This window comes from Podarcis melisellensis, assembly GCF_964234715.1.
Source record: "Podarcis melisellensis genome assembly, chromosome: 8".
NCBI classification, from domain to species: Eukaryota; Metazoa; Chordata; class Lepidosauria; order Squamata; family Lacertidae; genus Podarcis; species Podarcis melisellensis.
The window spans coordinates 91015074-91038876 of NC_138540.1; the positions used below are offsets into that span (position 1 = coordinate 91015074).

A 23803-nucleotide genomic window follows, 5' to 3' on the forward strand; every position below is an offset into this window, starting at 1 on the left:
GAGAGGGTGCCTGGGGTGGCACCCAGAGTTTGACATAGATATTCTATGAACTGGTACTGAGAGGCATCACTCCCTCCAAACGGGGAAGCTGCACTTGGCCATCCTGGCTAGTAGCCATTGCTAGTCCTCTCCTCCACCGTGACTTTGTCTAATCCACAGGAGGCAAATTAAAAAATTACTTTCAAAGAGGAATGGGCCAATTCATGGAGGAGGAGGAGGAGGAGAGGGCTGTCCGAGGCTCACAGCCACAATGGCTCTGCCCTGTTTTTGAATCCCAGTTGCTGAAAGCCACAGGAGTTGCTCTTGTGGTCAGATCCTGCCTGCTAGTTTTCCACAATGGGCCTCTGGTTGGCCACTGTGTGAACAGGATACTGGACTAGATCTCCCCTTATGTTCTCTTTTAAAGCCATCCCAATTGGGAGTGAGTTCCACAGGGCTTCATTAACTATGAACCCCAAAATGTGGGATGGGATCCAGTTTGGGGGTGCAGGGTTTTCACTGCAGAACTTTGGCACAGGTTTGGAGGAGATCCAAAATTTGTGGGTTCGTAGTTAATAATCCTGTTCCACAGTTTATGCTGCAGGGAGAAGGAACCTCTTTCCCCTGTCCTGAATCATCACTGGGTGTCCACGAGAGAGGGAGGGAACCCCCCCTGTTTCTCCTTTCTCCATTCCACACACCACTTTCTGTACGTGGCTCCTTTCCCTCACCTTCTCTCTGGGCGCCTCTTGCTAAGACTCACGCAGCCCTTGCACTTCTTTCCCCAGAACATCCAGAGCCTGACATCGCTGAAGAAAAAGAAGAAGAAGAAGAAGGCGGTGGCTGCAAAGGCCAAGGACCTGCAGGTGGCGTCAGGGGCGTCCTGGAGCGGGGACTTGGCTGGTGGCAAGCTGGACGTGGCCCCCGTCGACGTGGAGTTCTCTCTGCCCAAGTTCTCCAAGCTGCGCAAGGCCAAGAGCGCAGGAGAAGTGGCCGTTTCGGAGCCCAGCCCAGACATCTCTCCTCGCCTGTCCTCCCTGGAGACCAAGCGGCGCAGGCTGAAGTTCCCCAGGCTGAAGGTTAAGGAGGCTGCGGCAGCGAGAGCCAAGGGGGCCGGGGGCTGGCTGGAGGTGGGCCTGCCCAAGGCTGCGGTGGAGGCGAAAGCAGCAGGCGGCCTCTCCCGCTTCAGCGCGCCCTTCGGCAAGGCCAAGAGGGCGGGGGCCAAGGCAGAAGGCGAGTTCCAGGCCCCGCAGGTGGAGCTCGACCTGCCCAAAGCTGGGCCCGGCAGAGAGTCCCCCAAAAGCAGAGTCCAGGCCCCCCAGTTTGGACTGCCCAAAGTCAGCGGGGTGGAGCTCCCAGAAGGGGGTCTCCAGGGCGGGCTGAAGCTGCCTGTGGCCGAAGTGGCAGCCCCCAAGGTGGACGTTGACCTGTCCTTCCCTGGGCTGGAGAGAGCCGCCCCAGAGATGACCCCTAAAGGGGAAGGCTTCAAGATCAGGGCCCCCAAGTTTGGGGTCTCTGCTGAGGAGGCGGAGCTGAAAGCACCCAGCGTCAAGGTCCCGGCTGTCGAAGTGGCCCTGGGCAAAACGGAAGAGCGGGAGGAGAAGCTGAAGGCGGGGGTGCCCCTGCCCTCCCTGGAGGTGGGGATCCCCTCGGTGGAGCTGGGGATCCCCCTGCCCAAGGGGAAGGCTGAAGTGGAGCTTCCGAAGGCCAGAGCAGAGGTCCCAGACATCTCCGTCAAGGTGCCTTTGCTCAGCCTGCCCAAGCTGGGCTCCAGAGCCCCCCTGGAGAAAGGGGAGGAAGAAGGCAGGCTGCCCCAGGTGGAGCTCAGCATGGGGAGGCATGAAAGCCCCAAGGCGAAAGCCAAAGGCCCCAAGTTCCAGCTCCCAGGGTTCGGGATTTCCTTGACGGAACGCAAGCTAGAAAGCAAAGAGGGGGCCGTCTTCCCCGAGGTGAAGGTTCCATCTCTGGACATTGCTCTCCCCAAAGTGGGGGAGGTGCAGCTTCCCAGGCCCATGGTGGAGGTGGTAGCCCCTGCCGGGAGGCCGAAGTCAGGAGAAGTTGCTGAAGGGCCCGGGTTCAAGTTCCAGGTGCCCCAGGTGTCTCTCCCAAAGTTTGACCTCTCTGCCAAGGCAGACTCCCTGCCCCAGATGCATGCCCAGGTGCCCAGGCTGGAAGGTGAGGCCGGCGTGAAGGTCAGCGTCCCCAAGGTGGACCTCTCCTTGCCAGCAATGCGGCTGCCGGACATGCAGCTGCCCAAGGCCCCCGTGCCCAGGCCAGAGTTGGATATCTCCATGGAGAAGCCGCGGGTGGAGGTGGCTGTCCCTGCCGCTCGCCTGAGCTGTCCGTCGGCGGCCGTGCCTGCACTGGACATTGACTTGCCCAAAGTTGGGCTTGAACTGGATCTGCCAAAGGTGGAGAGAGAGCTGGTGGCCTCCGAACAGCTGCCCCGGGGCCACGAGGTCAAGCTCAGGGTGCGCTCGCCCAAGGCCATGACCAGAGACTTGGAGGTGGAGATCAGTGTCCCCACGTGCCAGGGGGGCCTGCCAGAGGCAGAGCCAATGGAGAGGGTCTTGGGGGGGCCTGATGTCAGTGGGATGGTGGCCAAGATCCCCAAAGTGGACCTTTCTCTGGGGAAGGCCCTGCCGGGAGAGGAAGGAGCAGCAGAGAGCAGCCTGGCTGTGAAGGGCCAGCCTATGCTGGAAGTGGAGGGGGCCAAAGTGAAGCTGCCCTCTGTCGAAATCCCGTCCGTCAAGATCCCAGATGTGACCCTGGAGGGCGGCAAAGCCCTGGAGGCTGAGGCCAGCATCAAGGCGCCCAGATTTACGCTCCCCAAGTTCAGCATCCCTGGCCCCAAAGCCTGGAAGGCCAGCCCAGAGGCCTCAGCACCTGAGGCGGAGGGTGGCATGGAAGCCAAGCTGAAAGTGCCAAAGTTTGGGATTTCCTTTCCCAAATCGAATGTGGATGTGGAAGGGACGGCACCCAAGGCAAGGGCAACTGCAGCCCTTGAGGCTCACCGGGGGGTGGAGCTGCCAGCGGTGGATGTCACAGTGCCGGCGGTGGACGTGGACCTTGGCCTCCCTGCATGGCCCAGTGAAGAGCCTTCCGGCACCCCCTTGCCCGAGGTTGGCACTGAGGTGCCCGACATCAAGCTGAAAGTACCCAAGTTTTCGCTGCCCAAATTCCGGGGCAAAGGCAAGGAAGGGGACCTGGCATTTGAGAGCCAGGAGGGCAAGTTGAGAGGGAGCAGGGAGGCCCTGGCAGGAGACCTGGGCACAAAAGTGCCCGAAAAGGAGGCCAAAGGCCCCAAGTTCAAGATGCCCTCGTTCGGCCTCATGCGCAGGGACACAGCGGGCAGGGAAGCAGAAGCCAAGAAAGCCCCTGGCAGCCCCAGGGAGAAGCCCAAGGGGGGCCCCTTCGCCAAGATGCCCAAGCTGAAGCTCTCCTCCCCCAAGGTGGAAGCAGACCCAGGGAAGCTGGCACATCTCCAGGCCCCGCCCGAGCTGGAAGTGAAGGTTCCCCAGGTGGAGCTGCCCAGGATCGGGGCCAGGGATGAGGTGGGGCTGGCCGTGGGTGCAGAGAGCCCTACCCTCAAGGTGAAGGTGCCCTCTCTGGAGATCTCCATGCCCAGCAGCAGAGGTGAAGGGGAGAAGCCGGTGGTGGACGTCTCGGAGGCCGACCTTCGCGGATACGAGGGGGAGCTGAAGATCCCCAGGGTGGGCATTTCCACCCCCAAACTAGAGCTGGAAGTGAGTTTACCCACAGCCGGGATGGAAGAGCCCATGCTGCCAGCAGAGGCCAAGATCAAACTGCCGCAGGTGGAGCTGCCAAGGTTTGGGAGAGCGGAGGAGGGTGGGGCAGAGGTGCAGCTGCTTGGGGGGCGCAGGCTCAGCTTCGGGGAGGAAGGTGGGGAAGGGGCGGTGGACACCTCCCTCCTGGGCACCAAGATCCGCTTGCCCAGAGTGGACCTCTCCTTGCCCAAGGGGCGCCTGTCGGATACGGAGCTGCCCCTGACGGCACAGGGGGGAGAGGTGGTCCCTGAAGGGTCAGAAGCCAAGTTCCGGATGCCTTCAGTGGGGCTGCCCAAGTTCTCTGCCCCCCGAGTGAAGGCCCCTGAGGTGGAGCTGGATGTGGGCTCAGAAGCAGGGAAGGGGACACCTGCCAAAGCTGGGGGCCCGGTCATCAGGCTGGCCAAATTTGAGGGCTCCACCTCAGACAGGGAAGCGGAAGCTGAGGCGGATTTGCCCCGAGTCCCACAGCTGGAGCTGAAGGCCCCCAAACTGAGAGGCAGCACAGAGGCGCTGAGCCCTGAGGCCAAGGAAGCCGCCCGGATCAAGATGCCCTCTGTGCCCATTGGCTTTGGCCTTGCCAAGGGGGAAGCGGAGGCCCGGGGGTCCCCCGAGGAGGGCAAGTTCAAGATCAAGCTCCCGTCCCTGGGCCTCTCCAAAGTGGGTGCAGACACCCAGCCCCTCTGCCCCCCACCTGAAGGGGCGGACTTCTCCTTCAAGATGCCCCAGATTGCCCTGCCAGATGTGGGCTTCTCGGTGGACCAGGAGGGGAAGAGTGAGGCTGCCCGGCGGGAAGCAGGGAAGCTGCCAGATCTGAATGTGGAAGTGGGAGGGTTCGAGGCCAGGCTGAAGGCGCCCCAGATCAAGGTGCCAGCTGTGGAGCTGCTGGGCCCCCAGGGGGATGGCGCTCCCTCAGGCGGAGGCGAGTTGGAGGGGAAGAGAGCGGCCTTCCACGTGCCCGGCGTGGAGCTCTCGGCCCCCAGCCTCAAGGCGCATGCAGAGTACCAGGTGGAGGGGGCCCAGCTCCGCCACGGCAGCTCCCAAGAGCTGAGGGGGGGCCGAAGCGGGGAGACCCCTGAGGCGGAGGCAGGGAAGAGGTACAAGGTGAAGATCCCCAAGTTTGGGCTGTCTCTACCCAAAGGGGGAGCAGAAGGCGGGGAAGGAGGAGCCCCTGGGCACGAGGGGGAGGCCAAGGTCAAGAGGCCCACGTTTGGGCTGGGGAGGGCCAAGGGCAGAGGGGCGGAGGGGCTCCTAGAGGGGGAGGAGGCAGATGGCAGCAAGGGGGTGATGGCTAAGCTGAAGCTGAAGCCCCCCACCTTTGGGCTCTCCCTCTCACCCAAGGCCAAGGGAGGCGGTGCCGAAGTCAATGGGGAGCTGGAGGACGGCTCTCCCCTGAAGATGAAGGTGCCCAAGCTGGGCTTCTCCAAGGGGGAGGGGGGTGCCCAAGTCAATGGGGAGCAGGCGGGGGCCTCTCTGCACAATGGGGCTAAGCTGGGCAAGATCCGCCTGCCGCAGGTGGAGCTCTCCTCCCCGCCCAAGATGGCAGGAGCAGACTTGGAGCTGAACCTGGAGCTGGTACGGGCAGAGGAGGCCAAGGACGAAGCCCTGGGGGCCGGCAGGGGAGCCATGGCGGCCCTCAAGGCAGCCAAGTTCAAGTCGCCCAAGATCTCCTTCTCGGGCTTCAGGAAGCGCACTGGGGAGGAGGCTGCTGGGGCCGTGGTCTCCTCAGCTGCCCGGGTGGAGATGTCTTCTCTGGAAGCAGCTGAGATGGGCGCCAAGGGGGAGAGGTCCCCAAAGTCCCGGTTTCCCAAGGTGGCCCTGAGCCCCAAAGCTCAAGGGGGCCTGGAGGGGGGCTCCGAGCAGGGCGAGGGGAGTTTGAGGATCAAGCTGCCCTCAGTGGGCTTCTCTGGGGAGCATGAGGGGCAAGTCTTGGAGGGCAGAGTGGCGGGGGCCAGAGGAGAGGCAGGGGAGGCAACTGTGTGAGTGGGGCAGCTGCCTAGGGCCCTCCTGCACCCTGCCCCACTTCCTGTGTAATGCTTAGCACTAACCACAAGGGGGCGCCGGCCTTGGCAAAGGAGTGGGGGACGCAATCAGAGGCCCCCCCATTCGCTGGCGGCTTCCCACCTGCTTTTGCAAGCCTACCATGAAGGCGCCACCCTCCTCACAGCTGGGGGTGGTGGTTTCTTTTTGTAAAAAACCAATGTGAATAAATCCCCCCAGTGCCACCCCCTGGCCGGTCTTCCTGTCTCCCTCTCCCTGTGCCCCCACCCTGCCCCAATCAAAGTCCCAGCCAGCAGCTGCCCCCCAGGCCTTCCTCCGCCCATCTTGGGGCCTCAAGGCATGCGGGCAGAATTTGGTGGGGGCCAGGCTGGGCTCAGGGGTCTGCTTTCCTCTCCTTGCACTGGGAAGCTTGTCTACTAACTAATGGATAAAGGGTTGTTTGGAAGACTAAGCCATCTCTACCCCCCACCCTGTTTTGAAATAAAGCCAATTTAAGAATTGGGGACAAGGTGGAAGGGGAATCTAATGCATCTTTGGTTGGGAGTGTCCAGCAAGGAGATTGGAGATGGTTGCCAGTCAAAGGGTAGTTTAAGACGCAGGAAAAAAAGAGTGAAAGAGGGGGGGCAGCTTCACGGGAAATTTCCAGCCATGGCATTGGGAGCCAGAAGAGGAATCCTGGAAGAGGACACTCCAGGCTCATCTAGTCCAACCCCTGCGATTCAGGAACCCCGGTTCTTAGTCCCGCCAGCTCCCTTGAACTGGGCAACTCAGATGCCTGGAGCAGTGCCCGTTGGAGAGCAGCCTTGGGTCGCCTCTGGAGCTGGCCAGACCTTTTGGACGGCTGTTTCCATCCACCCACCTTCTGCTGGCAGGCCCGGTTGGGAGTTGTAGTCCAAAGCCCATTGAGGGGGGCTGGTTCTGGAGGGCCAGCTGAAGCCATTGTGCTCTGCCCCCCGGTCTGGCAGGGCCTCCTGGGCCAGCCCCCCTCCCCCAATATCAGGCCTGTGTGTTTCTGTGGCTCTTCTGAGTCTGAGATCCTCGAGTTGAAGGGACCCCAAGGGTCATCTAGGCCCGCCCCCTGCAATGCAGAAAGTGCAACTAAAATGTTCCCTTGTGAGGTCTGGACTAGGGGGTGTTTCAGGTGGTTTTCAAGTTGGAACTAACTTTTGGCACAAAGGGGGGGGGCTCTTTTCAGTGCCAGGATCCAGGGTGCTCTCTTCACCTGGAGCCCAATCCCTCTTCTTCACCCCTGTAAAATGGGGTCCTCCCCTCTTCTTCTTCCTGCAGGACCCCCTTGCCTTCCTCTTTGCTCAGAGTCAGAACCAACTCTCTCTCAAGGAACCCTGGAGCCAAACTCTTCCAGAGTTTTCTCTTTCTTCTCCCACTCCTCAGCATTTCCTTCATGGGGGGGGGTGTTTCGCCAGCAATCCCCAACTTTACTTGAATTTGGAAGGGGTCTGAGATAGGAACAAGGGCTAAATTGTGACTTATACCCACCCACCCACTGACCCTCTGCCTTATTTTAAACAGCCATGAATTCGTCCCAGGCCCACAAATGTAAAGTATCTCCTGAGTTCCCCCCAAGGGGGGGCACTTTCAGATGTGTCAGTGAGGGAGGGGGTGGGGGGTGCAGGGACCTCGTTCAGGTGTTTACATGCCAGGAAGGGGCAGGGCAGCAGTGGGGGGGGTGTCTTAGCTTCTCAAGCAAAGGGTGGGAAGGAATACTTTCTTCTTGCTCTTGAGATGTACAAAAATCTGTTGTCCTAACTTTTAACAACGCAGGCCTGCTGTGATGGGCTTCCCTTTTTTCCCTTGCCACTAAAAAATTCCATTTAACTGCCTCTTTGCCGATTGTTATGTTTAATTACTTTTTTTAAGGTAAAGATGTTACGCTGTATCTTTGAGACACTGTACTTACTGCTGCTTTTTTCTATTCTGGGTTTGAATAAAAATTAATCTGTGGACTAACGTTATTGCTTTTTGTGTGGTCTTTTCCTGTTGCTTGATATACAACGGACGCTTAGTTTGTCCATGGCATTTAGTAAAGGTAAAGGGATCCCTGACCATTAGGTCCAGTTGTGACCGACTTTGGGGTTGCGGCGCTCATCTCGCTTTACTGGCCGAGGGAGCCGGCATACAGCTTCCGGGTCACGTGGCCAGCAGGACTAAGCCGCTTCTGGCGAACCAGAGCAACGCACGGAAACGCCGTTTACCTTCCCGCCGGAGCAGTACCTATTCATCTCCTTGCACTTTGACGTGCTATCAAACTGCTAGGTTGGCAGGAGCAGGGACCGAGCAACGGGAGCTCACCCCATTGCGGGGATTCGAACAGCCAACCTTCTGATCAGCAAGTCCTAGGCTCTGTGGTTTAACCCACACCGCCACCCGCGTCCCTGATTCCATGGCAGTTACATCCCATGGTTTTCTCCAGGGGGCTCCAGGTGCCATATATATGGTTCTCCCCTTCCCCATTTAATCCCCACAACAGCCCTGTGAGGTGGGTGACACTGAGAGGCAGCTACTGGCCCCCCAAGGGGGATTTGAACTCTTGTCTCCCAGGTCCCCGTCCAACACTCTAACCACTGCGCCACCCTGGCTCCTGTCCCTCTGCAGTCTCCCTTCTTTCTCCCTCTCACTACCCAGACACGGCCAGGTCTGGGGCAAAGGAGATCAGGGGCGGCTGGGGGATTCAAACAAACCTCAAACATCCTGCTCTGCCTGCTGCTTCTCCATCCCATAACTCCTAAGCTCTGCAGCTCACCTTGCTTCACCTGCAGAAGAAGAGGGCCCTCTCACCTTTGCCTCTCCTACCGAGTCCCTTTCTTCTCTGAACAGCCCATGACCCCAGCCTCTAACTTCATGGCAAACTTGCCTGGTTGAATGAGCTTTGAAGACATGCTGATTCCGCAGGATTGGAAGTGTCTAACACACAGTTTAATAAACATGGGTCTGGCAACCAGTTTTGGCAACCCAACTCTAAATCAAATGTCAACACTTATGGAATCCAGGAATTTTGGGCCATTTGGCACCCACAAACTTATAAGAATGTCAGTGTGTTCAGAACACACAATGTCACCAGAGGTGGAATAAAATGCTTCCTAGGAAAATCCCTTTGACTGCTTCTGTGTTGTTTCAAAGGCAACTTCACTAACAGATAAGAACATACGATATTTATTGCTGACATATAGGAACAAAGCAACATATGCTACAATACAGAATACACAAGCAAGCGGAATACATACATTTGTATGCAATGTCTCTGAAGCATGTCTCCCCCCTCCAGCTGCTCTTTCAGCCCCCGGGGACCCCCTCTTGCTGGGACAGGGCTCTCTGCCCTGCAGCTCGCCCCTCCCACCCCCGCAGCCCCACCAGAGCTGCCCAGGGGTCCCCAAGAGAGCCAGGCGGGACTCGCCCCCCCCCCTGAGAAGAGACATCCCGGGTCCCCCGATCTGGTCCCTTCGCCCCCCATAAGCCCTCCCCTCGAAGGCTCCCCGTTCCCCCGCCCGGACGCCCCTTCCCAGCCCCAGGCAGACAGACGTGCTCCTCCTCCCGGACACGGGTTCCCCTTTCCCACGCACGCGCGCCCAGTCCCGGCTTCCGGGTCCTGCTTCTTCCCCGCCAGGCGCCCCTCCTCTCGGCCCGGGGGCCCCGCACCCTCCCAGGCCCAACCAAGGACCCCCCACCCATTCCGGGGCCAGGCGGGCCCAAGCGCGGCCTCTTCCCCGGGGAAGAGGGAGCAGCTCTGCGCCTGCGCAACGCCCGGCGCTCCTCCGCGCCCCGCTCGCCAAGGGTTAAGTGGCACCGAGTTGGCTTCCTAGAGAGGACAGGAAATGACAGCGGGGACAGCTCCCTCTACGTCACTTCCTGCAAGAGGGTCTCCTCGTGGAGAGCGGCCTCCCCTCGCCTGCGGGCCTTTGGTGGGTCTCCTCTCTGTTCCGCCTTGGGGAGAAGGGGGAGCGGGGGGGGCAGGGCTGCCCGGGGGGGGGGCCGCAGGGAAACCTGTGGAACTCCCTGCCCCAGGAGCCAGGGGCCCCCCAAACAGGGCCGGGTTGAGGTCGGAGGAAGGTAACGGGGCCCTTTCTCGGTCCAGCTGTTCTGGGGCCACAGCAGATGGTCGCTGTTTTTTGTACTGAATATCTGCAAGATGGTAATTTACGGACCTCATAGGTATCTCAAGCCATTTGCACTTAGCAAAATATGTATTTTATCAAAGTCATTGTTGAACTGAAATACAGTAAAGAAATATATTAATAGTGAAATACAATGAAGAAGTATATTAATAGTGAAATCATCAATAAGCTCTAACTTAAAATGATTTTTCTTCATAATGCAAACACATTGGCATAGGGCAATATCAAAAGTTCCTTCAGAAACACAATTTACAAAGACTCATAATCAAGTCTCTAGAAACTTGTGATAACATGAAATAATAAGAGGTGTAAATATATGAGGCAAACTACTAATAATTATAAATAGCTTTATTAATATGAAATTAAGTGTTATAACCTGTACAATGCAATTGTAGTTAATACAATGTGTTTTTATATAATATCAATGCAGTATCACCATAGTAGTCCACACCGTTCATTGGGACAGCAGACTTTTGTACCCTGTTACACTTACTACAGTATTTCTAGTAATATATCACTTTCATAAATAATACCGATACTATATATGCCTGTACATCAAAAAATTATTAAACAGGACTAATTATGTTAATGCATCTACCCAATACCCATTCAGCTGTATAATTTTATCATGATTCATTGCATACTGTGGATTCAAACAGTACACAAACATGATCTAAATTACAGTACTTTGCTTGCTTTTGCCAAAGCAAAGTCACTGATGATATCATCAAACGATAAACTGCATAGCTTGTCATTTTCTGTGCACATGATGCTGAGGTAACATAATTTATCTTGAAACTTTGTTGTTCTAAATTCATTTTTTATCCTCTTCAGCTGAGAAAAGGATCTTTCTCCATGGCAATTTGCATTCATCATACAAATGAACATTCTCAGAATTGCTTCTGCATTAGGGAATGCTGACTGGACCTGGTCATTAAGGCAGGAGAGGCCCTCCTGGAAAGGAAGCAAGCGGAGGGTGGGCGCAAAAGAGGCAACCCCCACCCTTGAGTGATGAGAGTTGCTAGGGGACCCGCTGACAAGGAGGATGGAGGCCATGGGCGTAGCCAGGATTTCGGGGGGGGGGCAGCTAAAGCACCTGCTGGCGGGTGGGGGGGAGAGAACCTAAATTAATTGTGTGTTTTCAAAGCTTTTCAATATTTTTTTAGGATCTAGTGGGGCAGCTGGATGGTGTCTCTTAAGAACTCTGAGCATCCTTAACAAACTACGGTTCCCAAGACTCTTTGGAGGAAGCCATCTTGCTTGGCAGGTGGTTAATGAATTGGTTTGAATACAACCAAAAATGCAGGATAGAACATAGTGAGCAGAGAACAGAGAGCATTACACATGGCAAAGCCCTTGCGGTTGTGCTTAGATTAAAGGTGAGTCATGGGCCTTTCTCCTCTTCCATTGCCAATTAAATAATATAAAGTGTTGGTCTGTTGATGAACTTAGGCCCAGAAATGAACTGGCAACCAAGGCAGGTATTTTAAAACAGGAATTACATGTATGCCAAAGGATTTTCGTGGGTCTTCAGTGAGGAGGGGTAGATGCCACCTGTCAGGCTCCCCCAGTGGCCAGCCAAGAAGGAGACAACAAGCAGAGTTCCTGCCGAGTCCTTTATTCAATATTTACAGAGAGAGACTTTGAAAAGCGCCTCTCCATCGCAGTAATGGCGTTGTTCTGAGTAAAGTCCCACCTGTCTCTCCTTTTCTACATCATCCCTGCGTCGGCTGATCTGTGCTTTCTGCCTCTGAGGTTCCTGTTCTCCTACTCTCAATGCACGCTGGATCCTGGGAGAAGGAGGGTCAGGAATGCTTTCTGAAGACACAGAGTCTGTCAGCTGTCTCTCCCCTGGTGCTGCTGCTTCCTCCTCCTGCTGCTCCTCTCCCAATATTTCCCAGCTTCTCCCCTCTGCAGCCTCTGAACTATGACCTTCTGCAAACCACTGTTGTCAATCTATTCTGTCCTCCTCTTCTCGGGAAGGTTCAGGAGGAGGGAAGGGGGTCTCCAGCATTCCTCTTGGGTCCAGTCCCGGACACCACCTGGAGCCTGTTGGAGAAAAGGTGGGATAGAAATGCCATTAGTAAAAGAGGGAATCCAGTTGAGAACCCAACCACTGCATTTGAGTCCAGTTTCTGAGGCGTTTTCCAGGGCAGTTCCACCTAGAGGGCATTGCAACCTTCCCATCGGATCCAGAGCAGGAAGTCCCATGGCCACATCCTGTCTGTGCCAAAGGGACGGTGGCTGGAGCTAGACATGAGCCCTGCTGCTCACCAAGCCACCTAAGCAGATATGGCTGGGTTGGGGTGAAGCTCTGGACTATGAAGTGGGGTTGGGATACAAATGACTCACTTGTCATTCACAGTTATGACTTCTTCCTCCTCCTCCTCCTCCTCTCCCCACGCTTGCTCAGGGAACATTCTTCTTCTCTTGGCTGTGTATTGATCTTATAATAGAAGAATGTGTTTGATTCGTAGGATTTGTTGTACCTTGCATTAGAACTTGGCAGAGGACCAAGGGGCTCCTTCCGATCTCTTGGAGACTTCCTGGGAACACAGATGGATGAGCAAGACTCAGCTGGCGCTGAAGCAGGAAGAGGCCATGCCATGGAAACGGGGAGCAGTGGGGGATTCTGTGAAAACTCTGTGCAGAAGATCCTGGGTGAGGAGGACACCCCTTGCTCAGAGGTGCAGAGCCAGCAGCTCAGGCAGTTCTGCTACCAGGAGGCCAAAGGACCCCGAGAGGTTTGCAGCCAACTCTACCACTTTTGCCACCAGTGGCTGAAGCCAGAAAGGCACATGAAAGCTCGGGTGTTGGACCTGGTGATCTTGGAGCAGTTCCTGGCTGTCCTTCCCCCGGAGATGGAGAGCTGGGTGAGGGAATGCGGAGCGGAGACCAGTTCCCAGGCGGTGGCCCTGGCCGAAGGTTTCCTCCTGAGTCAGGCAGAGGAGAAAAAGCAGGCAGAACGGCAGGTGAGAGAGACTTTCCTCTGGATACTCCCAAGGGGCTCCAAAGAGGAGGGAGAGTATGCCAAATTATTTACTAATGGCCCATCCTTTTTTGGAAATCTACTACTACTGCTACTGCTATTATTGTTGTTATTGTTGTTGTTGTTGTTGTTATTATTATTATTATTATTATTATTATTATTATTTTAATACCACACCCATGTGGCTGGGTTTCTTCCAGCACATAGAAAAGCATAATAAGACATCAGATGTCTTCTAAAAGTTATGCAGTTCTTTATCTCCTTATCATCTGATGGGAGAGTATTCCACAGGGTGGGTGCCACTGTTGAGAAGGTCCACTGTCTTGTTCCCTGTAATAATGATGATGGTGATGATGATGATAATTTATTGTTTATATCCCGCCTATCTGGCTGGGTTTCCTTAGCCACTCTGGGTGGCTTCTAACCAAATATTAAACATTAAAAATATCCCTAAACAGGACTGCTTTCAGATGTCTTTTAAAAGTAAGGTAGTTGCTTATTGCCTTGACATCTGATGGGAGGGCATTCCACAGGGCAGGCACCACTACCGAGAAGGTCCTCCCTGGTTCCCTGTAACTTTGCTTGTTGCAGAGAGGGAACCAGCAGAAGACCCTCAGAGCTGGACCTCAGTGTCCGGGTTGAACGAAGGGGGTGGAGACGCTCCTGTGAGTATACTGGGCCTTTGAGGCCGTTTAGGGCATTGAAGTTCAGCGCCAACACTTTGAATTGTGCTTGGAAACATTCTGGGAGCCAGGGAAGATCCTTGAGGACCAATGTTATATGGTCCTGGCAGCCAGTCCCAGATACCAGTCTAGCAGAAGCAGGAAGCAGCTTTCACCTCTGTCCCCCGAAAGTGCTTGCCTCTGTCATTCCTTCTCTAACCCTTCTCCCCATTCTCTGTTTTGAATCCTTGTTGCTCTTTCAGAGGAAGGATCTTTTGGCAGAAATGGGTCTTGATTCTTCTGAGGCAGAGAAGACTCCATTGGACGCCAGAGTGAGGCCTCTGGGTAAGGAGGAAGGAGTGTTTTCTCCCCCGTTTTGTCACATTCTCTTGGTTTTGAAACTTATCTGTGAGTTCTTTACATCTTTTGGGTGAAGACACTTGGAGTCCAGAGCTCGGGGGGGGGGGAGATGTATTTTTGCACAACCAATATATGAAATGGGTACAAATGTCCAAATGTATTCAGCAGGGGAGACTTTTACAATAGTAATTTTTATTAGTTTTCAATTACAGTCCTATAATAGCCTCATTATAACAATGCCAAATTACAATACAATTACTAATACCAATCATTCAGATACCAAATTATATAATTAAGGTGGGACTCCACCCCCGCTAATACCAATGGTTTGATGATTTTCTTTATTTCTGCATTCCGAAATCTTATTAATTTCAATTACACTCCAGTCAAGATAACAATCATTTATACAACAACTGCAATATTAATGACTTCCATTCATTTTGACACTTAAATAATATATAAAACTACAAGTGAGGCACTCCAGCTATATCCTTATTCTTCCTGTGTGTGGCAATCTTTCTGTTCATGATGTTTCTTCCTGTCCTTGTAAAATGTTCTGTCTATCTTTTCTTGGTTGTTGCTGTTCTCCATCATTCCTTGGGCAGAGCTAATATCCCACTGTGGTTTCAGAAATTCTCCATTGCTCCGTCCCATGCTTCGTTGTTTGGCAACTTTAACAGCAGCTGCAAAAATCACACGGTCCCAATAAATAACCTGGTTTTGCCACTTTTCTTCTCCACCTGGGAAGGAGAGGGATCTGTCGAACTGCAAATGATTCAGTAACGAATGTTATCAGTTCCTTCACAACTTGCAGATTGCTTACATCCCTCTATCTGGCCGAATATAAACGCAAAGTTATCCAATTAAATTAAATTCCAAGTCCTTTTAGCATTATTCAGTTCAGTCCATAAATAATAAAGGATAGGGAAGAGTCAGCTCTAATTTTCCATCGTAAACATTTTGTAAAATAGAGCTTACCTCCCTTTTTCCTTTTTTTACACACAAAGTTCCATTTGATGTTATATTCCATATCTGCAATCCAGTTTCATCCCTGCTCACCTGTACATATATAATTTGAACTAGCATTCAATGGTGGGTTGCCAAATCATAAATGTAGAGAAGAAAACTTTATATAAAGAATCTGTAGGCTTCCCTCCCCCCCATCTTTTGCACCAAATGAAGTCTTCTCTCAAATTCAACCCTTAAAGACCTTGCAGCTGTTTCAGTCCCACAGTTTATGATCTCATCCCTTCCTGCAACATCTGTACATTAGTCCAAATTGAGCTCCAATTGACAGGAAAACATCTGCTCCTTAATGGCTACGAAGGAGGGTTTTCAGCAGGCGAAGGGATTTCGCACTCATCGCCTCCCTGCCTCCCACAACCCATGCCGGAGCGAGAGCCAGGTACTGAGACGAACTGGGAATGAAGCCCGTTCGCCCTGTCCCTGGGGGAACCTGCGAGGAGAATTACCCTCAATCATCCTTGTTTTTCCTTTGCCAACGATCTCCCGCTGCCCCATTAAGGCAGAGCGGAACCGGAAGCTAGCAGGGGAGACTTGGACGAAGCTCCATCTGCACTTAGAGATGCACTGTTTCACCTCTGAGAGAAGCAGGCGCTCACGGTTTCCACTTACCTTTGTCTCTCCCAGGTGACGGAATGATGCCACCAAGACCTGCTCCTTCATCTTTTCATGGTGGTGGAGGGGAGGCAGCGGCTGTGGACCCAGATCAGGTAGGGGGAAGGAGCCTTGTGGGGAAGGAGCGCTGGGATGCAGACTGGCTGGACACAGTTGGATGCAGAGGAATGGTGGGAGGAGCCAGAGAAGAGGGAGCCGACTGGGAGGAGGAGGAGGAGGAGGAGGTGTCTGAAGCTGGAGAGGGAAGAGGGCTCAGGGAGCAGAGGGAGTCTGTGGCAGAGAGCAGCCCAGACTCCGAGGCAGAAGCTGCAGCAGGAGAGAGGAGGGATGAGGAAGGCAGAGAGGGGTTTGGCCGCTGTAGAAAACAACAGAGCCAAGTGAATGTTCTCTAAGAGGACAGCCTTTTTCCTCTTCTGTTAGGATACAGTTTGCTTTGAAGATGTAGCTGTCTATATCACAGACGAGGAGTGGGCGTTGCTGGATCCTGACCAGAGAGCTCTGCATCAGGAGGTCATGGAGGAGAATCGTGGGATGTGGGACTCTCTCAGTAAGGCTCCCTATTGGCTCATCCTATCTGTTTTGTAATGCAAGACATCTCTCTATGTGACGAGCCTCTGATATTTTGATGGGGCTCAACAGCGCCACCCACAGCACCTGGGATGCTAACACTCCCACAGCAAACCTTGGATGGATGGCTATTGATTATTTTCCCTGTGAATATTCTTCCTCCAGTTCTGCCTTTTAAAACCCTGACCAGGATGTCTGAACTGCCCAGGCCTTCTTCAATGTAGGCTTCAGAGTGATTTGGGATGTTGAAGTAGCTCCAGTCAAGTTTTTTGCCTCTGTTCTTGCTTTTGTGTCTCTCTCTGGTTGACCAAAGAGTCGACTGGCATTGGAGATGGCACAGATTCCACAACTGGACCAAACAAACTCCATCCCAGAAAAGAGCCAGGCTTTTTGAATCTCAGGCATTGAACATCAAACATTAAAAATTCCCGATACAGAGGTGCCTTCAGAAGTCCTCTAAAAGTTGCATAGTTATCTCCTTGACATCTGATGAGAGGGCGTTCCACAGGGTGGGTGCCCCTACCGAGAAGCCCCCCCGCCTCGTCCCCTGTAACATTTAAGTAAGGGCACTTGAATAATAATAATGCTGATATGACAAGTTTCTGCTGCATGCTGTGATATCAAGAATTTAAGAAAACATCCAAATTGCTTTAACGTGATGCACATCATAATTGTATTTTTTAGCCACTGAAGAAGTTTAAATTTGGCAGCTGCTACACACATTTGTTCAATACACAAAGAGTGTTTTTCAGCACACAGAAGTTCACGTTTGCCATTTTTGTTCCCCTACTCTTACATCGCCCACTACAAGGCAGCTGACTTAGACCATGCCTGTCCAGTGTCAGTGTTCCCAAATATTTCACCAGCTCTTAAAATTTGTTTAGATTTATTACTGCATATTGAACTGCGTGAAAAGGACAGTAGTGACTTTGAAAAAGTATGGGAACCATTTACAACATTCCTACAGAAACAAAACAAAAAAACATGGACTCGTTGGCAGTTTACAGTTTTATAGATAGAGAACAAGAAATTTTACAATGTGACAAAATATTATTTTATACAAATAGCAGAATGTAATATATGAGGTAATAAACCAGAAATGGAAGCTGAGGGAAGTCAACAGGGTGGGGAGAAACTGGAAAATGAATGTTATTGATAGTGGATATTTGTTACGAGAAAAAGAAAACCAATAAAAAATATTTTTAAATAATTACTGCATATTGAACAACTTAGCATATTGAATATATATCTTAATTTTGGACAGGGAACTTTCCAGCATTGGCCACCATTTAAATAATAATAAAAGTACATTTTATTCATGAAGATAGTACAGATCCATATTTAAATTTGAACAAAAAGATGTTACCAAGTTAAGCTAAAAATAGTTAAGAGAGAGAAAACATCTAATATTCAACTTGATTTGTTTATGAAAGTAGACATTTTTACAGAACAAAATGAACATTATAACATCTAACTCCCTTCAGTTCGTTCCCTGTCACAAACCTTAATGAGCATTGCTCCATAATTTTGAGCTGCACTTCTTCCCTGGACTCTAATCCGTTTGCCTCTGAGTTTCAGGTGGTGATAAATTGGAAATGAAGAACAAGGGAGAGCATAATGAATTTCACACAGTGGAGGAGCCATATCAGGATTCAGACTGTGGAGAGAGCTTCAGTCAGAGCTCCCATTCCTCTTCCCATCAAAGAAATCCCCTTGAGAAGAAGCCCTATCAGTGCTGGAATGTGGAAAGAGCTTCAGTCACAGGGCCCATCTCACTTCTCATCAAAAAATTCATACAGGGGAGAAACCATTTCAGTGCTTGGAATGTGGAAATAGCTTCACCAGGAAAGAAAATCTCACTTCCCATCAAAGAATTCATACAGGGGAGAAACCCTATCAGTGCTTGGAATGTGGAAAGAGCTTCACCAGGAAATTATATCTCAATTCCCATCAAAGAATTCATACAGGGGAGAAACCCTATCAGTGCTTGGAATGTGGAAAGAGCTTCACCTGGAAAATAAGTTTCACTTCCCATCAAAGAATTCATACAGGGGAGAAACCCTATCAGTGCTTGGAATGTGGAAAGAGCTTCACCTGGAAAATAAGTTTCACTTCCCATCAAAGAATTCATACAGGAGAGAACCCCTTTAAGTGCTTGGAATGTGGAAAGAGCTTTACTTGGAAAGAAAGTCTCACTTCCCATCAAACAGTTCATGCAAGGGAGAAACCCTTTAAGTGCTTGGAATGTGGAAAGAGCTTCAAGTGGAAAATAAGTTTCACTTCCCATCAAAGAATTCATAGAGGGGAAAACCCCTATCAGTGCCTGGAATGTGGAAAGAGCTTCACCAGGAAAGAAGGTCTCACTTCCCATCAAAGAGTTCATACAGGGGAGAAACCCTTTAAGTGCTTGGAATGTGGAAAGAGCTTCAACTGGAAACTGAGCTTAGCTTCCCATAAAATAATCCATACAGGGGAAAAACCGTATCAGTGTGTGGAATGTGGAAAGAGATTCATTAACAGCGCCAAACTCACTTCCCATCAAAGAATTCATACAGAGGAGAAACCCTATCAGTGCTTGGAATGTGGAAAGAGCTTCACCTGGAAAATAAGTTTCACTTCCCATCAACGAATTCATACAGGGCAAAACCCCTATCAGTGCCTGGAATGTGGAAAGAGCTTCACCAGGAAAGAAAGTCTCACAGCCCATCAAAAAATTCATACAGGGGAGAAACCATATCAGTGCATGGAATGTGGAAAGCGCTTCAGTCAAAGCAACAATCTCACTTCCCATCAGAGAATTCACACAGGGTAGAAACCATTTCAGTGCCAAGAGTGATTGGAGGGATTTATGAAAATCTGGTCTCATTTTTAAAGTTCTTTTAAAAACCATTTGAGCTCTTTAAAGGACTGAGAGTTGGCTAAAAAAGCTAATAGCAGGACAGGTTTGGACAGGTTTGCTTCTCTTCGAAGGAAAATATGTCTTCTACTGTGAGACAGTTAAAGAGAATTGGATTACTGCAACACAACCACTCTTCTCTGGACATCTAAATTGCTGTGTCCTCTTGGCCTCTTGTTTCTTTTTTCTTTCTTGTGGTTCCTCTCTTAAAGTAATTATTTGGTTAATTCAAATCTTAATTTGAGAAATTGGATTTTATGTTAAACAGCTTATGTGTTCTGGGTATCAGGCTGGATGGAAGAGGGAGGGCTGGAAAAATACAGGAAACAGGATCTCTTAGGAAAGAGTTATTCTGTGGCCTTGAGAAACTGATAAGGGGTTGCTGGAAAAGGGAGAGTGAGATTTTGACTATGGCAGTTAAAAAACAGTTAACACCAGGCCTGAGTAGAAGATCTTCAGAGCAAGACCCAGGGGACAGGTCCCCATCTGAATTGGTGGAACTTTTTGCTGACTTAAAAAAATACCGGACTAAAGAGATGAAGGAAAGGTTGGAGAAGCTATTAGCCCGAATTGATAGAAATAGTGAAATGGTGACAAATTTGATCACTAAAGTAGAGACACTGACAAAGAAAACAGAAGCACTTGATGTCTACATGAAAGGAAGGGAGGAAAAATCTAAAAAGCTGGAAAGGGAGACCAAAAAATGGAAATCAGAACAGGAGATGCTTAGGATTGATGTGGACGGTTTGGATGGAAATCAAGAGGCTTTTTTGGGCGCTTTGGCAGTCCTTGAGATGAGACAGAAAGCCCAGCCTCTGAGACGGAGAGGAGGGAGGAGAGCCAGGCCTTTTGAATCTCAGGCAGTGAACCCTGTAGTAACAATAATGATAATTTTGTTATTTTTACCCTGCCCATCTCCCTGGGATGCCCTAGCCACTCTGGGCAGCTTCCAAAAAATATAAAAACATAATAAAACATCAAACATTAAAAAATTCCCGATACAGAGGTGCCTTCAGAATTCCTCGAAAAGTTGCATAGTTATCTCCTTGACATCTGATGGGAGGGCGTTCCACAGGGTGGGTGCCCCTACCGAGAAGGCCCCCTGCCTTCTTGCAGTAATGTAACTTCTTGCAGTAATGTAACATTTAAGTAAGGGCACTTGAGTAATAATAATGCCGATATGACAAGTTTCTGCTGCATGCTGTGATATCAAGAATTTAAGAAAACATCCAAATTGCTGTAACGTGATGCACATCATAATTATATTTTTTAGCCACTGAAGAAGTTTAATCTGGCAGCTGCTACACACATTTGTTCAATACAAAGTGTTTTTCAGCACACAGAAGTCCATATGCTTTCCATTTTTGTTCCCCTACTCTTACATCGCCCACTACAAGGCAGCTGACTAAGACCATGCCTGTCCAGTGTCAGTGTTCCCAAATATTTCACCAGCTCTTAAAATTTGTTAAGATTTATTATTGCATATTGAACAATTGAGCATATTGAATATACCGTATTTTTCGCACCATAGGACGCACTTTTTCCCCTCCAAAAATGAAGGGGAAATGTGTGTGCGTCCTATGGTGCGAATGCAGGCTTTCGCTGAAGCCTGGAGAGTGAGAGGGGTCGGTGCGCACCAACCCCTCATGCTCTCCAGGCTTCGCACACCTCTCCGCAAGCAGCAGGAGCCCAGCGCTGGGCTCCCGCTGCTTGCGGAGAGGTGCCTGCATGCCGAAGCCTGGGCGCGCTGAGCTCAGCGCGTCCAGGCTTCGCGGACCTCTCCGCAAGCAGCGGGAGCGTTCCCGCTGCTTGCGGAGAGGTGCCTGCATGCCGAAGCCTGGGCGCGCTGAGCTCAGCGCGTCCAGGCTTCGCGGACCTCTCCGCAAGCAGCGGGAGCGTTCCCGCTGCTTGCGGAGAGGTGCCTGCATGCCGAAGCCTGGGCGCGCTGAGCTCAGCGTGTCCAGGCTTCGCGGACCTCTCCGCAAGCAGCGGGAGCGTTCCCGCTGCTTGCGGAGAGGTGCCTGCATGCCGAAGCCTGGGCGCGCTGAGCTCAGCGCGTCCAGGCTTCGCGGACCTCTCCGCAAGCAGCGGGAACGCTCCCGCTGCTTGCGGAGAGCTGCCTGTTTGAGGGCTGGGGTCGGGGGAAGCTCTAGCTTCCCCCGCCCCAGCCCCGCACCTGGGGGGGAAATAATTTTTTCCCCTTTATTTCCCCCCAAAAAAACTGGGTGCGCCCTATGGTCCGGTGCGCCCTATGGTGCGAAAAATACGGTATCTTAATTTTGGACAGGGAACATTCCTTCATTGTCCATCATTTAAATAATAATAAAAGAACACTTTATTTATGAACGTAGTACAGATCCATATTTAAATTTGAACAAATTGATGTTACTGTTAAGCTTTGTTAATCTTTTAAAAACTTAAGAGAGAAAAAACAGCCAATACTCGATTTGTATATGAAACTAGACATTTTTACAGAACAAAATGAACATTATAACATCTAACTCCCTTGAGTTCTTTCCCTGTCACAAGCCTTAATTAGCATTCCTCCATAATTTTGAGCTGCACTTCTTCCCAAGCCTCTAATACATTTGCCTCTTAGTTTCAGGTATTGATGAATTGGAAATGAAGAACAAGGGAGACGACAATGAAATCCATACAGTGGAGGAGCCATATCAGTTTTCAGACTATGGAGAGAGCTTCAGTCAGAGCTCCCATTCCTCTTCCCATCAAAGAAATCCCCTTGAGAAGAAGCCCTATCAGTGCTTGGAATGTGGAAAGAGCTTCACCTGGAAAAAGAGTTTCGCTTCCCATCAAAGAATTCATACAGGAGAGAAACCATATTGTTGTTTGGAATGTGGAAAGAGCTTCAGTCGAAAGGACAGTCTCACTTCCCACAAATCACATCATACAGGAGAGAAACCTTATCAGTGCTTGGAGTGTGGAAAGAGCTTCATCTGGAAACAGACTTTAGCTTCCCATCAAAGAATTCATACAGGGGAGAAACCACATCGTTGTTGGGAATGTGGAAAGAGCTTCAGTCAGAGGACCAATCTCACTTCCCATCAAAGAGTTCATACAGGGGCGAAACCCTATCAGTGCTTGGAGTGTGGAAAGAGCTTCACCTGGAAAGAAAATCTCACTTCCCATCAAAGAATTCATACAGGGGAGAAACCCTATCTGTGCTTGGAATGTGGAAAGAGCTTCACTAGGAAAGAAAATCTCACTTCCCATCAAAGAATTCATACAGGGGAGAAACCCTATCAGTGCTTGGAATGTGGAAAGGGCTTCAGTCGAAAGGACAGTTTCACTTACCATCAAAGAATTCATACAGGGGAGAAACCATTTCAGTGCTTGGAATGTGGAAAGAGCTTCACCTGGAAAGAAGGTCTCACTGCCCATCAAAGAATTCATACAGGGCAGAAACCCTATCAGTGCTTGGAATGTGGAAAGAGTTTCAGTCACAGCTACCATCTCGCTTCCCATCGAATAATTCATACAGGGGAGAAACCATTTCAGTGCCAAGAGTGTGGAAAAAGCTTCAGGCATAAGAGCAGCCTCACTTCCCATCAAAAAACTCACAGTGGAGGAAAACTAGTAGTGTTTGTGTAGAGATTTAATTTTAGGAGGCATTATTTTTTAGATTTACATACTGCCCTTCATCACAAAATCTCAGGGTGGTTCACAAAATAAAATACAAGGTAAAAGCATAAATAAATAGGTAAAAGAAAAACAACACAGCAACACCACCTCTTCCATAAACATTTAAAATGCTGTACAGTGGGAGACTTTTGGTTTTTTGCAGATGGCGGTCGGAGTGTGAGTTTCTGCAGACTGCGTGTCTGATCGCTCTGACACACTTGAGCCCCATGGAGCAACAGGGAGAAGCACTAAGGCAGAGTGCGCAAAAAACCCTGAGAGGGTTCTCCAGGTGTGGAGGGTCCAGCAGCCCGCAAAAGCTTCTTCAGCTGCTCTTGATTCCTCTGCTGAAAGGCACGGGGAGTGGTGTGGGGAGCAGTGACAGAGCCAGTGGTCCTGGCAGCAGCGCAACTCCGTGGGAGACAAGCCTCCACTCTAGGCTGAAGCAGAGATTTCCCAAAACTACTTACAGCCGATGGGAAGGTAAAGAAGATTTTATAAAAGATTGTATTCGACTAAATTCGGCACCAGACAGAGAAATAAAAAGGAGGTTCGTCCCCATCTCCTAGGTAATAGCCACTGCATTGGGAAAGTTTGTAAGTGGGAAAGTTACCAGCTTATTTGATATAAATGGACAGCAGCTAGCTGATGGGAAAGTTGGATTAAAAGCAACTCAAACCCATTCTCATTTCTTACTGGATTTATAATTGTGAACATGACCTTGCATCCAAGAAACCCGATGTCTGCAGGAGAACACCCATTAAGTGGAGTGAGTACCTGGAAATACTTGTGAGCTTGGCAAGGCACACTTTGATCGGAGGGATTTTTGAAAGTCTGGTTTTATTTTAAATAAATAAATAAATGTCCAGTAGCACCTTAGAGACCAACTAAGTTTGTTCTGGGTATATTATTTTGTGTGCATGCATACACACACTTCTTCAGTTGGAGAATTATTAAAAATTTCTGGGAAAGGATTTATAATGAACAGAAAAAAATGTTTAAAATGACCTTTGTTTAAAAACCAGAAGCTTTCTTCATAGGTTCAGTAGATGCTGAACTACCCAAAGAACAGAAGATATTCATGTATGCTACAACAGCGGCCCGGATCCTGTTAGTTCAAAGATGGAAGGGAGAAACTTTGAAGAATGGCGAATCAAACT

The 23803-nt window shown here is 50.7% G+C and overlaps 3 protein-coding genes across 7 annotated transcripts in view; all 3 read left to right on the plus strand.

Moving 5' to 3' along the window:
* PRX (periaxin) overlaps nt 1–7733 on the plus strand; it is a 28691-nt gene extending 20958 nt beyond the window's left edge. The window contains exon 6 of the mRNA XM_081921891.1: nt 768–7733. Within this exon, the coding sequence (XP_081778017.1) occupies nt 768–5747 (4980 nt within the window). The 3' untranslated portion in view covers nt 5748–7733. The remainder of the gene's footprint in view (nt 1–767) is intronic.
* A 1852-nt stretch (nt 7734–9585) lies between these two features.
* On the plus strand, nt 9586–18997 carry LOC309375990 (uncharacterized protein). Of its 5 annotated transcripts, none has more exons than XM_081922103.1 (7): nt 9586–9682; nt 12373–12867; nt 13810–13891; nt 15557–15639; nt 15965–16091; nt 17684–17835; nt 18003–18997. In XM_081922103.1, the coding sequence occupies exons 1-7, from the start codon at nt 9596–9598 to the stop codon at nt 18921–18923; spliced, it is 1947 nt and encodes a 648-aa protein (XP_081778229.1). In that variant the 5' UTR covers nt 9586–9595; the 3' UTR covers nt 18924–18997. The 5 variants fall into 5 exon arrangements, with proteins under 5 accessions (XP_081778229.1, XP_081778230.1, XP_081778231.1 ...); XM_081922104.1 differs by having other exon boundaries at nt 9628–9682; nt 12309–12867; XM_081922105.1 differs by lacking the exon at nt 9586–9682 and adding an exon at nt 9747–9830.
* Nucleotides 18998–19101: 104 nt separating this feature from the next.
* LOC309376109 (uncharacterized protein) lies at nt 19102–23493 on the plus strand. The gene is made up of 2 exons (XM_081922300.1): nt 19102–19218; nt 21607–23493. The coding sequence occupies exon 2, from the start codon at nt 21630–21632 to the stop codon at nt 22614–22616; it is 987 nt and encodes a 328-aa protein (XP_081778426.1). The 5' UTR covers nt 19102–19218; nt 21607–21629; the 3' UTR covers nt 22617–23493.
* Nucleotides 23494–23803: the final 310 nt, after the last annotated feature.

Bases quoted from the DNA above. Each gene is read 5' to 3' on its own strand.
- LOC309375990 (XM_081922101.1), top strand. From the start codon at position 11,170: ATGAATTGGTTTGAATACAACCAAAAATGCAGGATAGAACATAGTGAG. The intron at 11,275-12,372 runs GTGAGTCATGGG...TTTGATTCGTAG, and splicing joins CGGTTGTGCTTAGATTAAAG to GATTTGTTGTACCTTGCATT. The intron at 17,836-18,002 runs CCCTATCAGTGC...ACAGGGGAGAAA, and splicing joins GAAATCCCCTTGAGAAGAAG to CCCTATCAGTGCTTGGAATG.
- LOC309376109 (XM_081922300.1), top strand. From the start codon at position 21,630: ATGAAGAACAAGGGAGACGACAATGAAATCCATACAGTGGAGGAGCCA.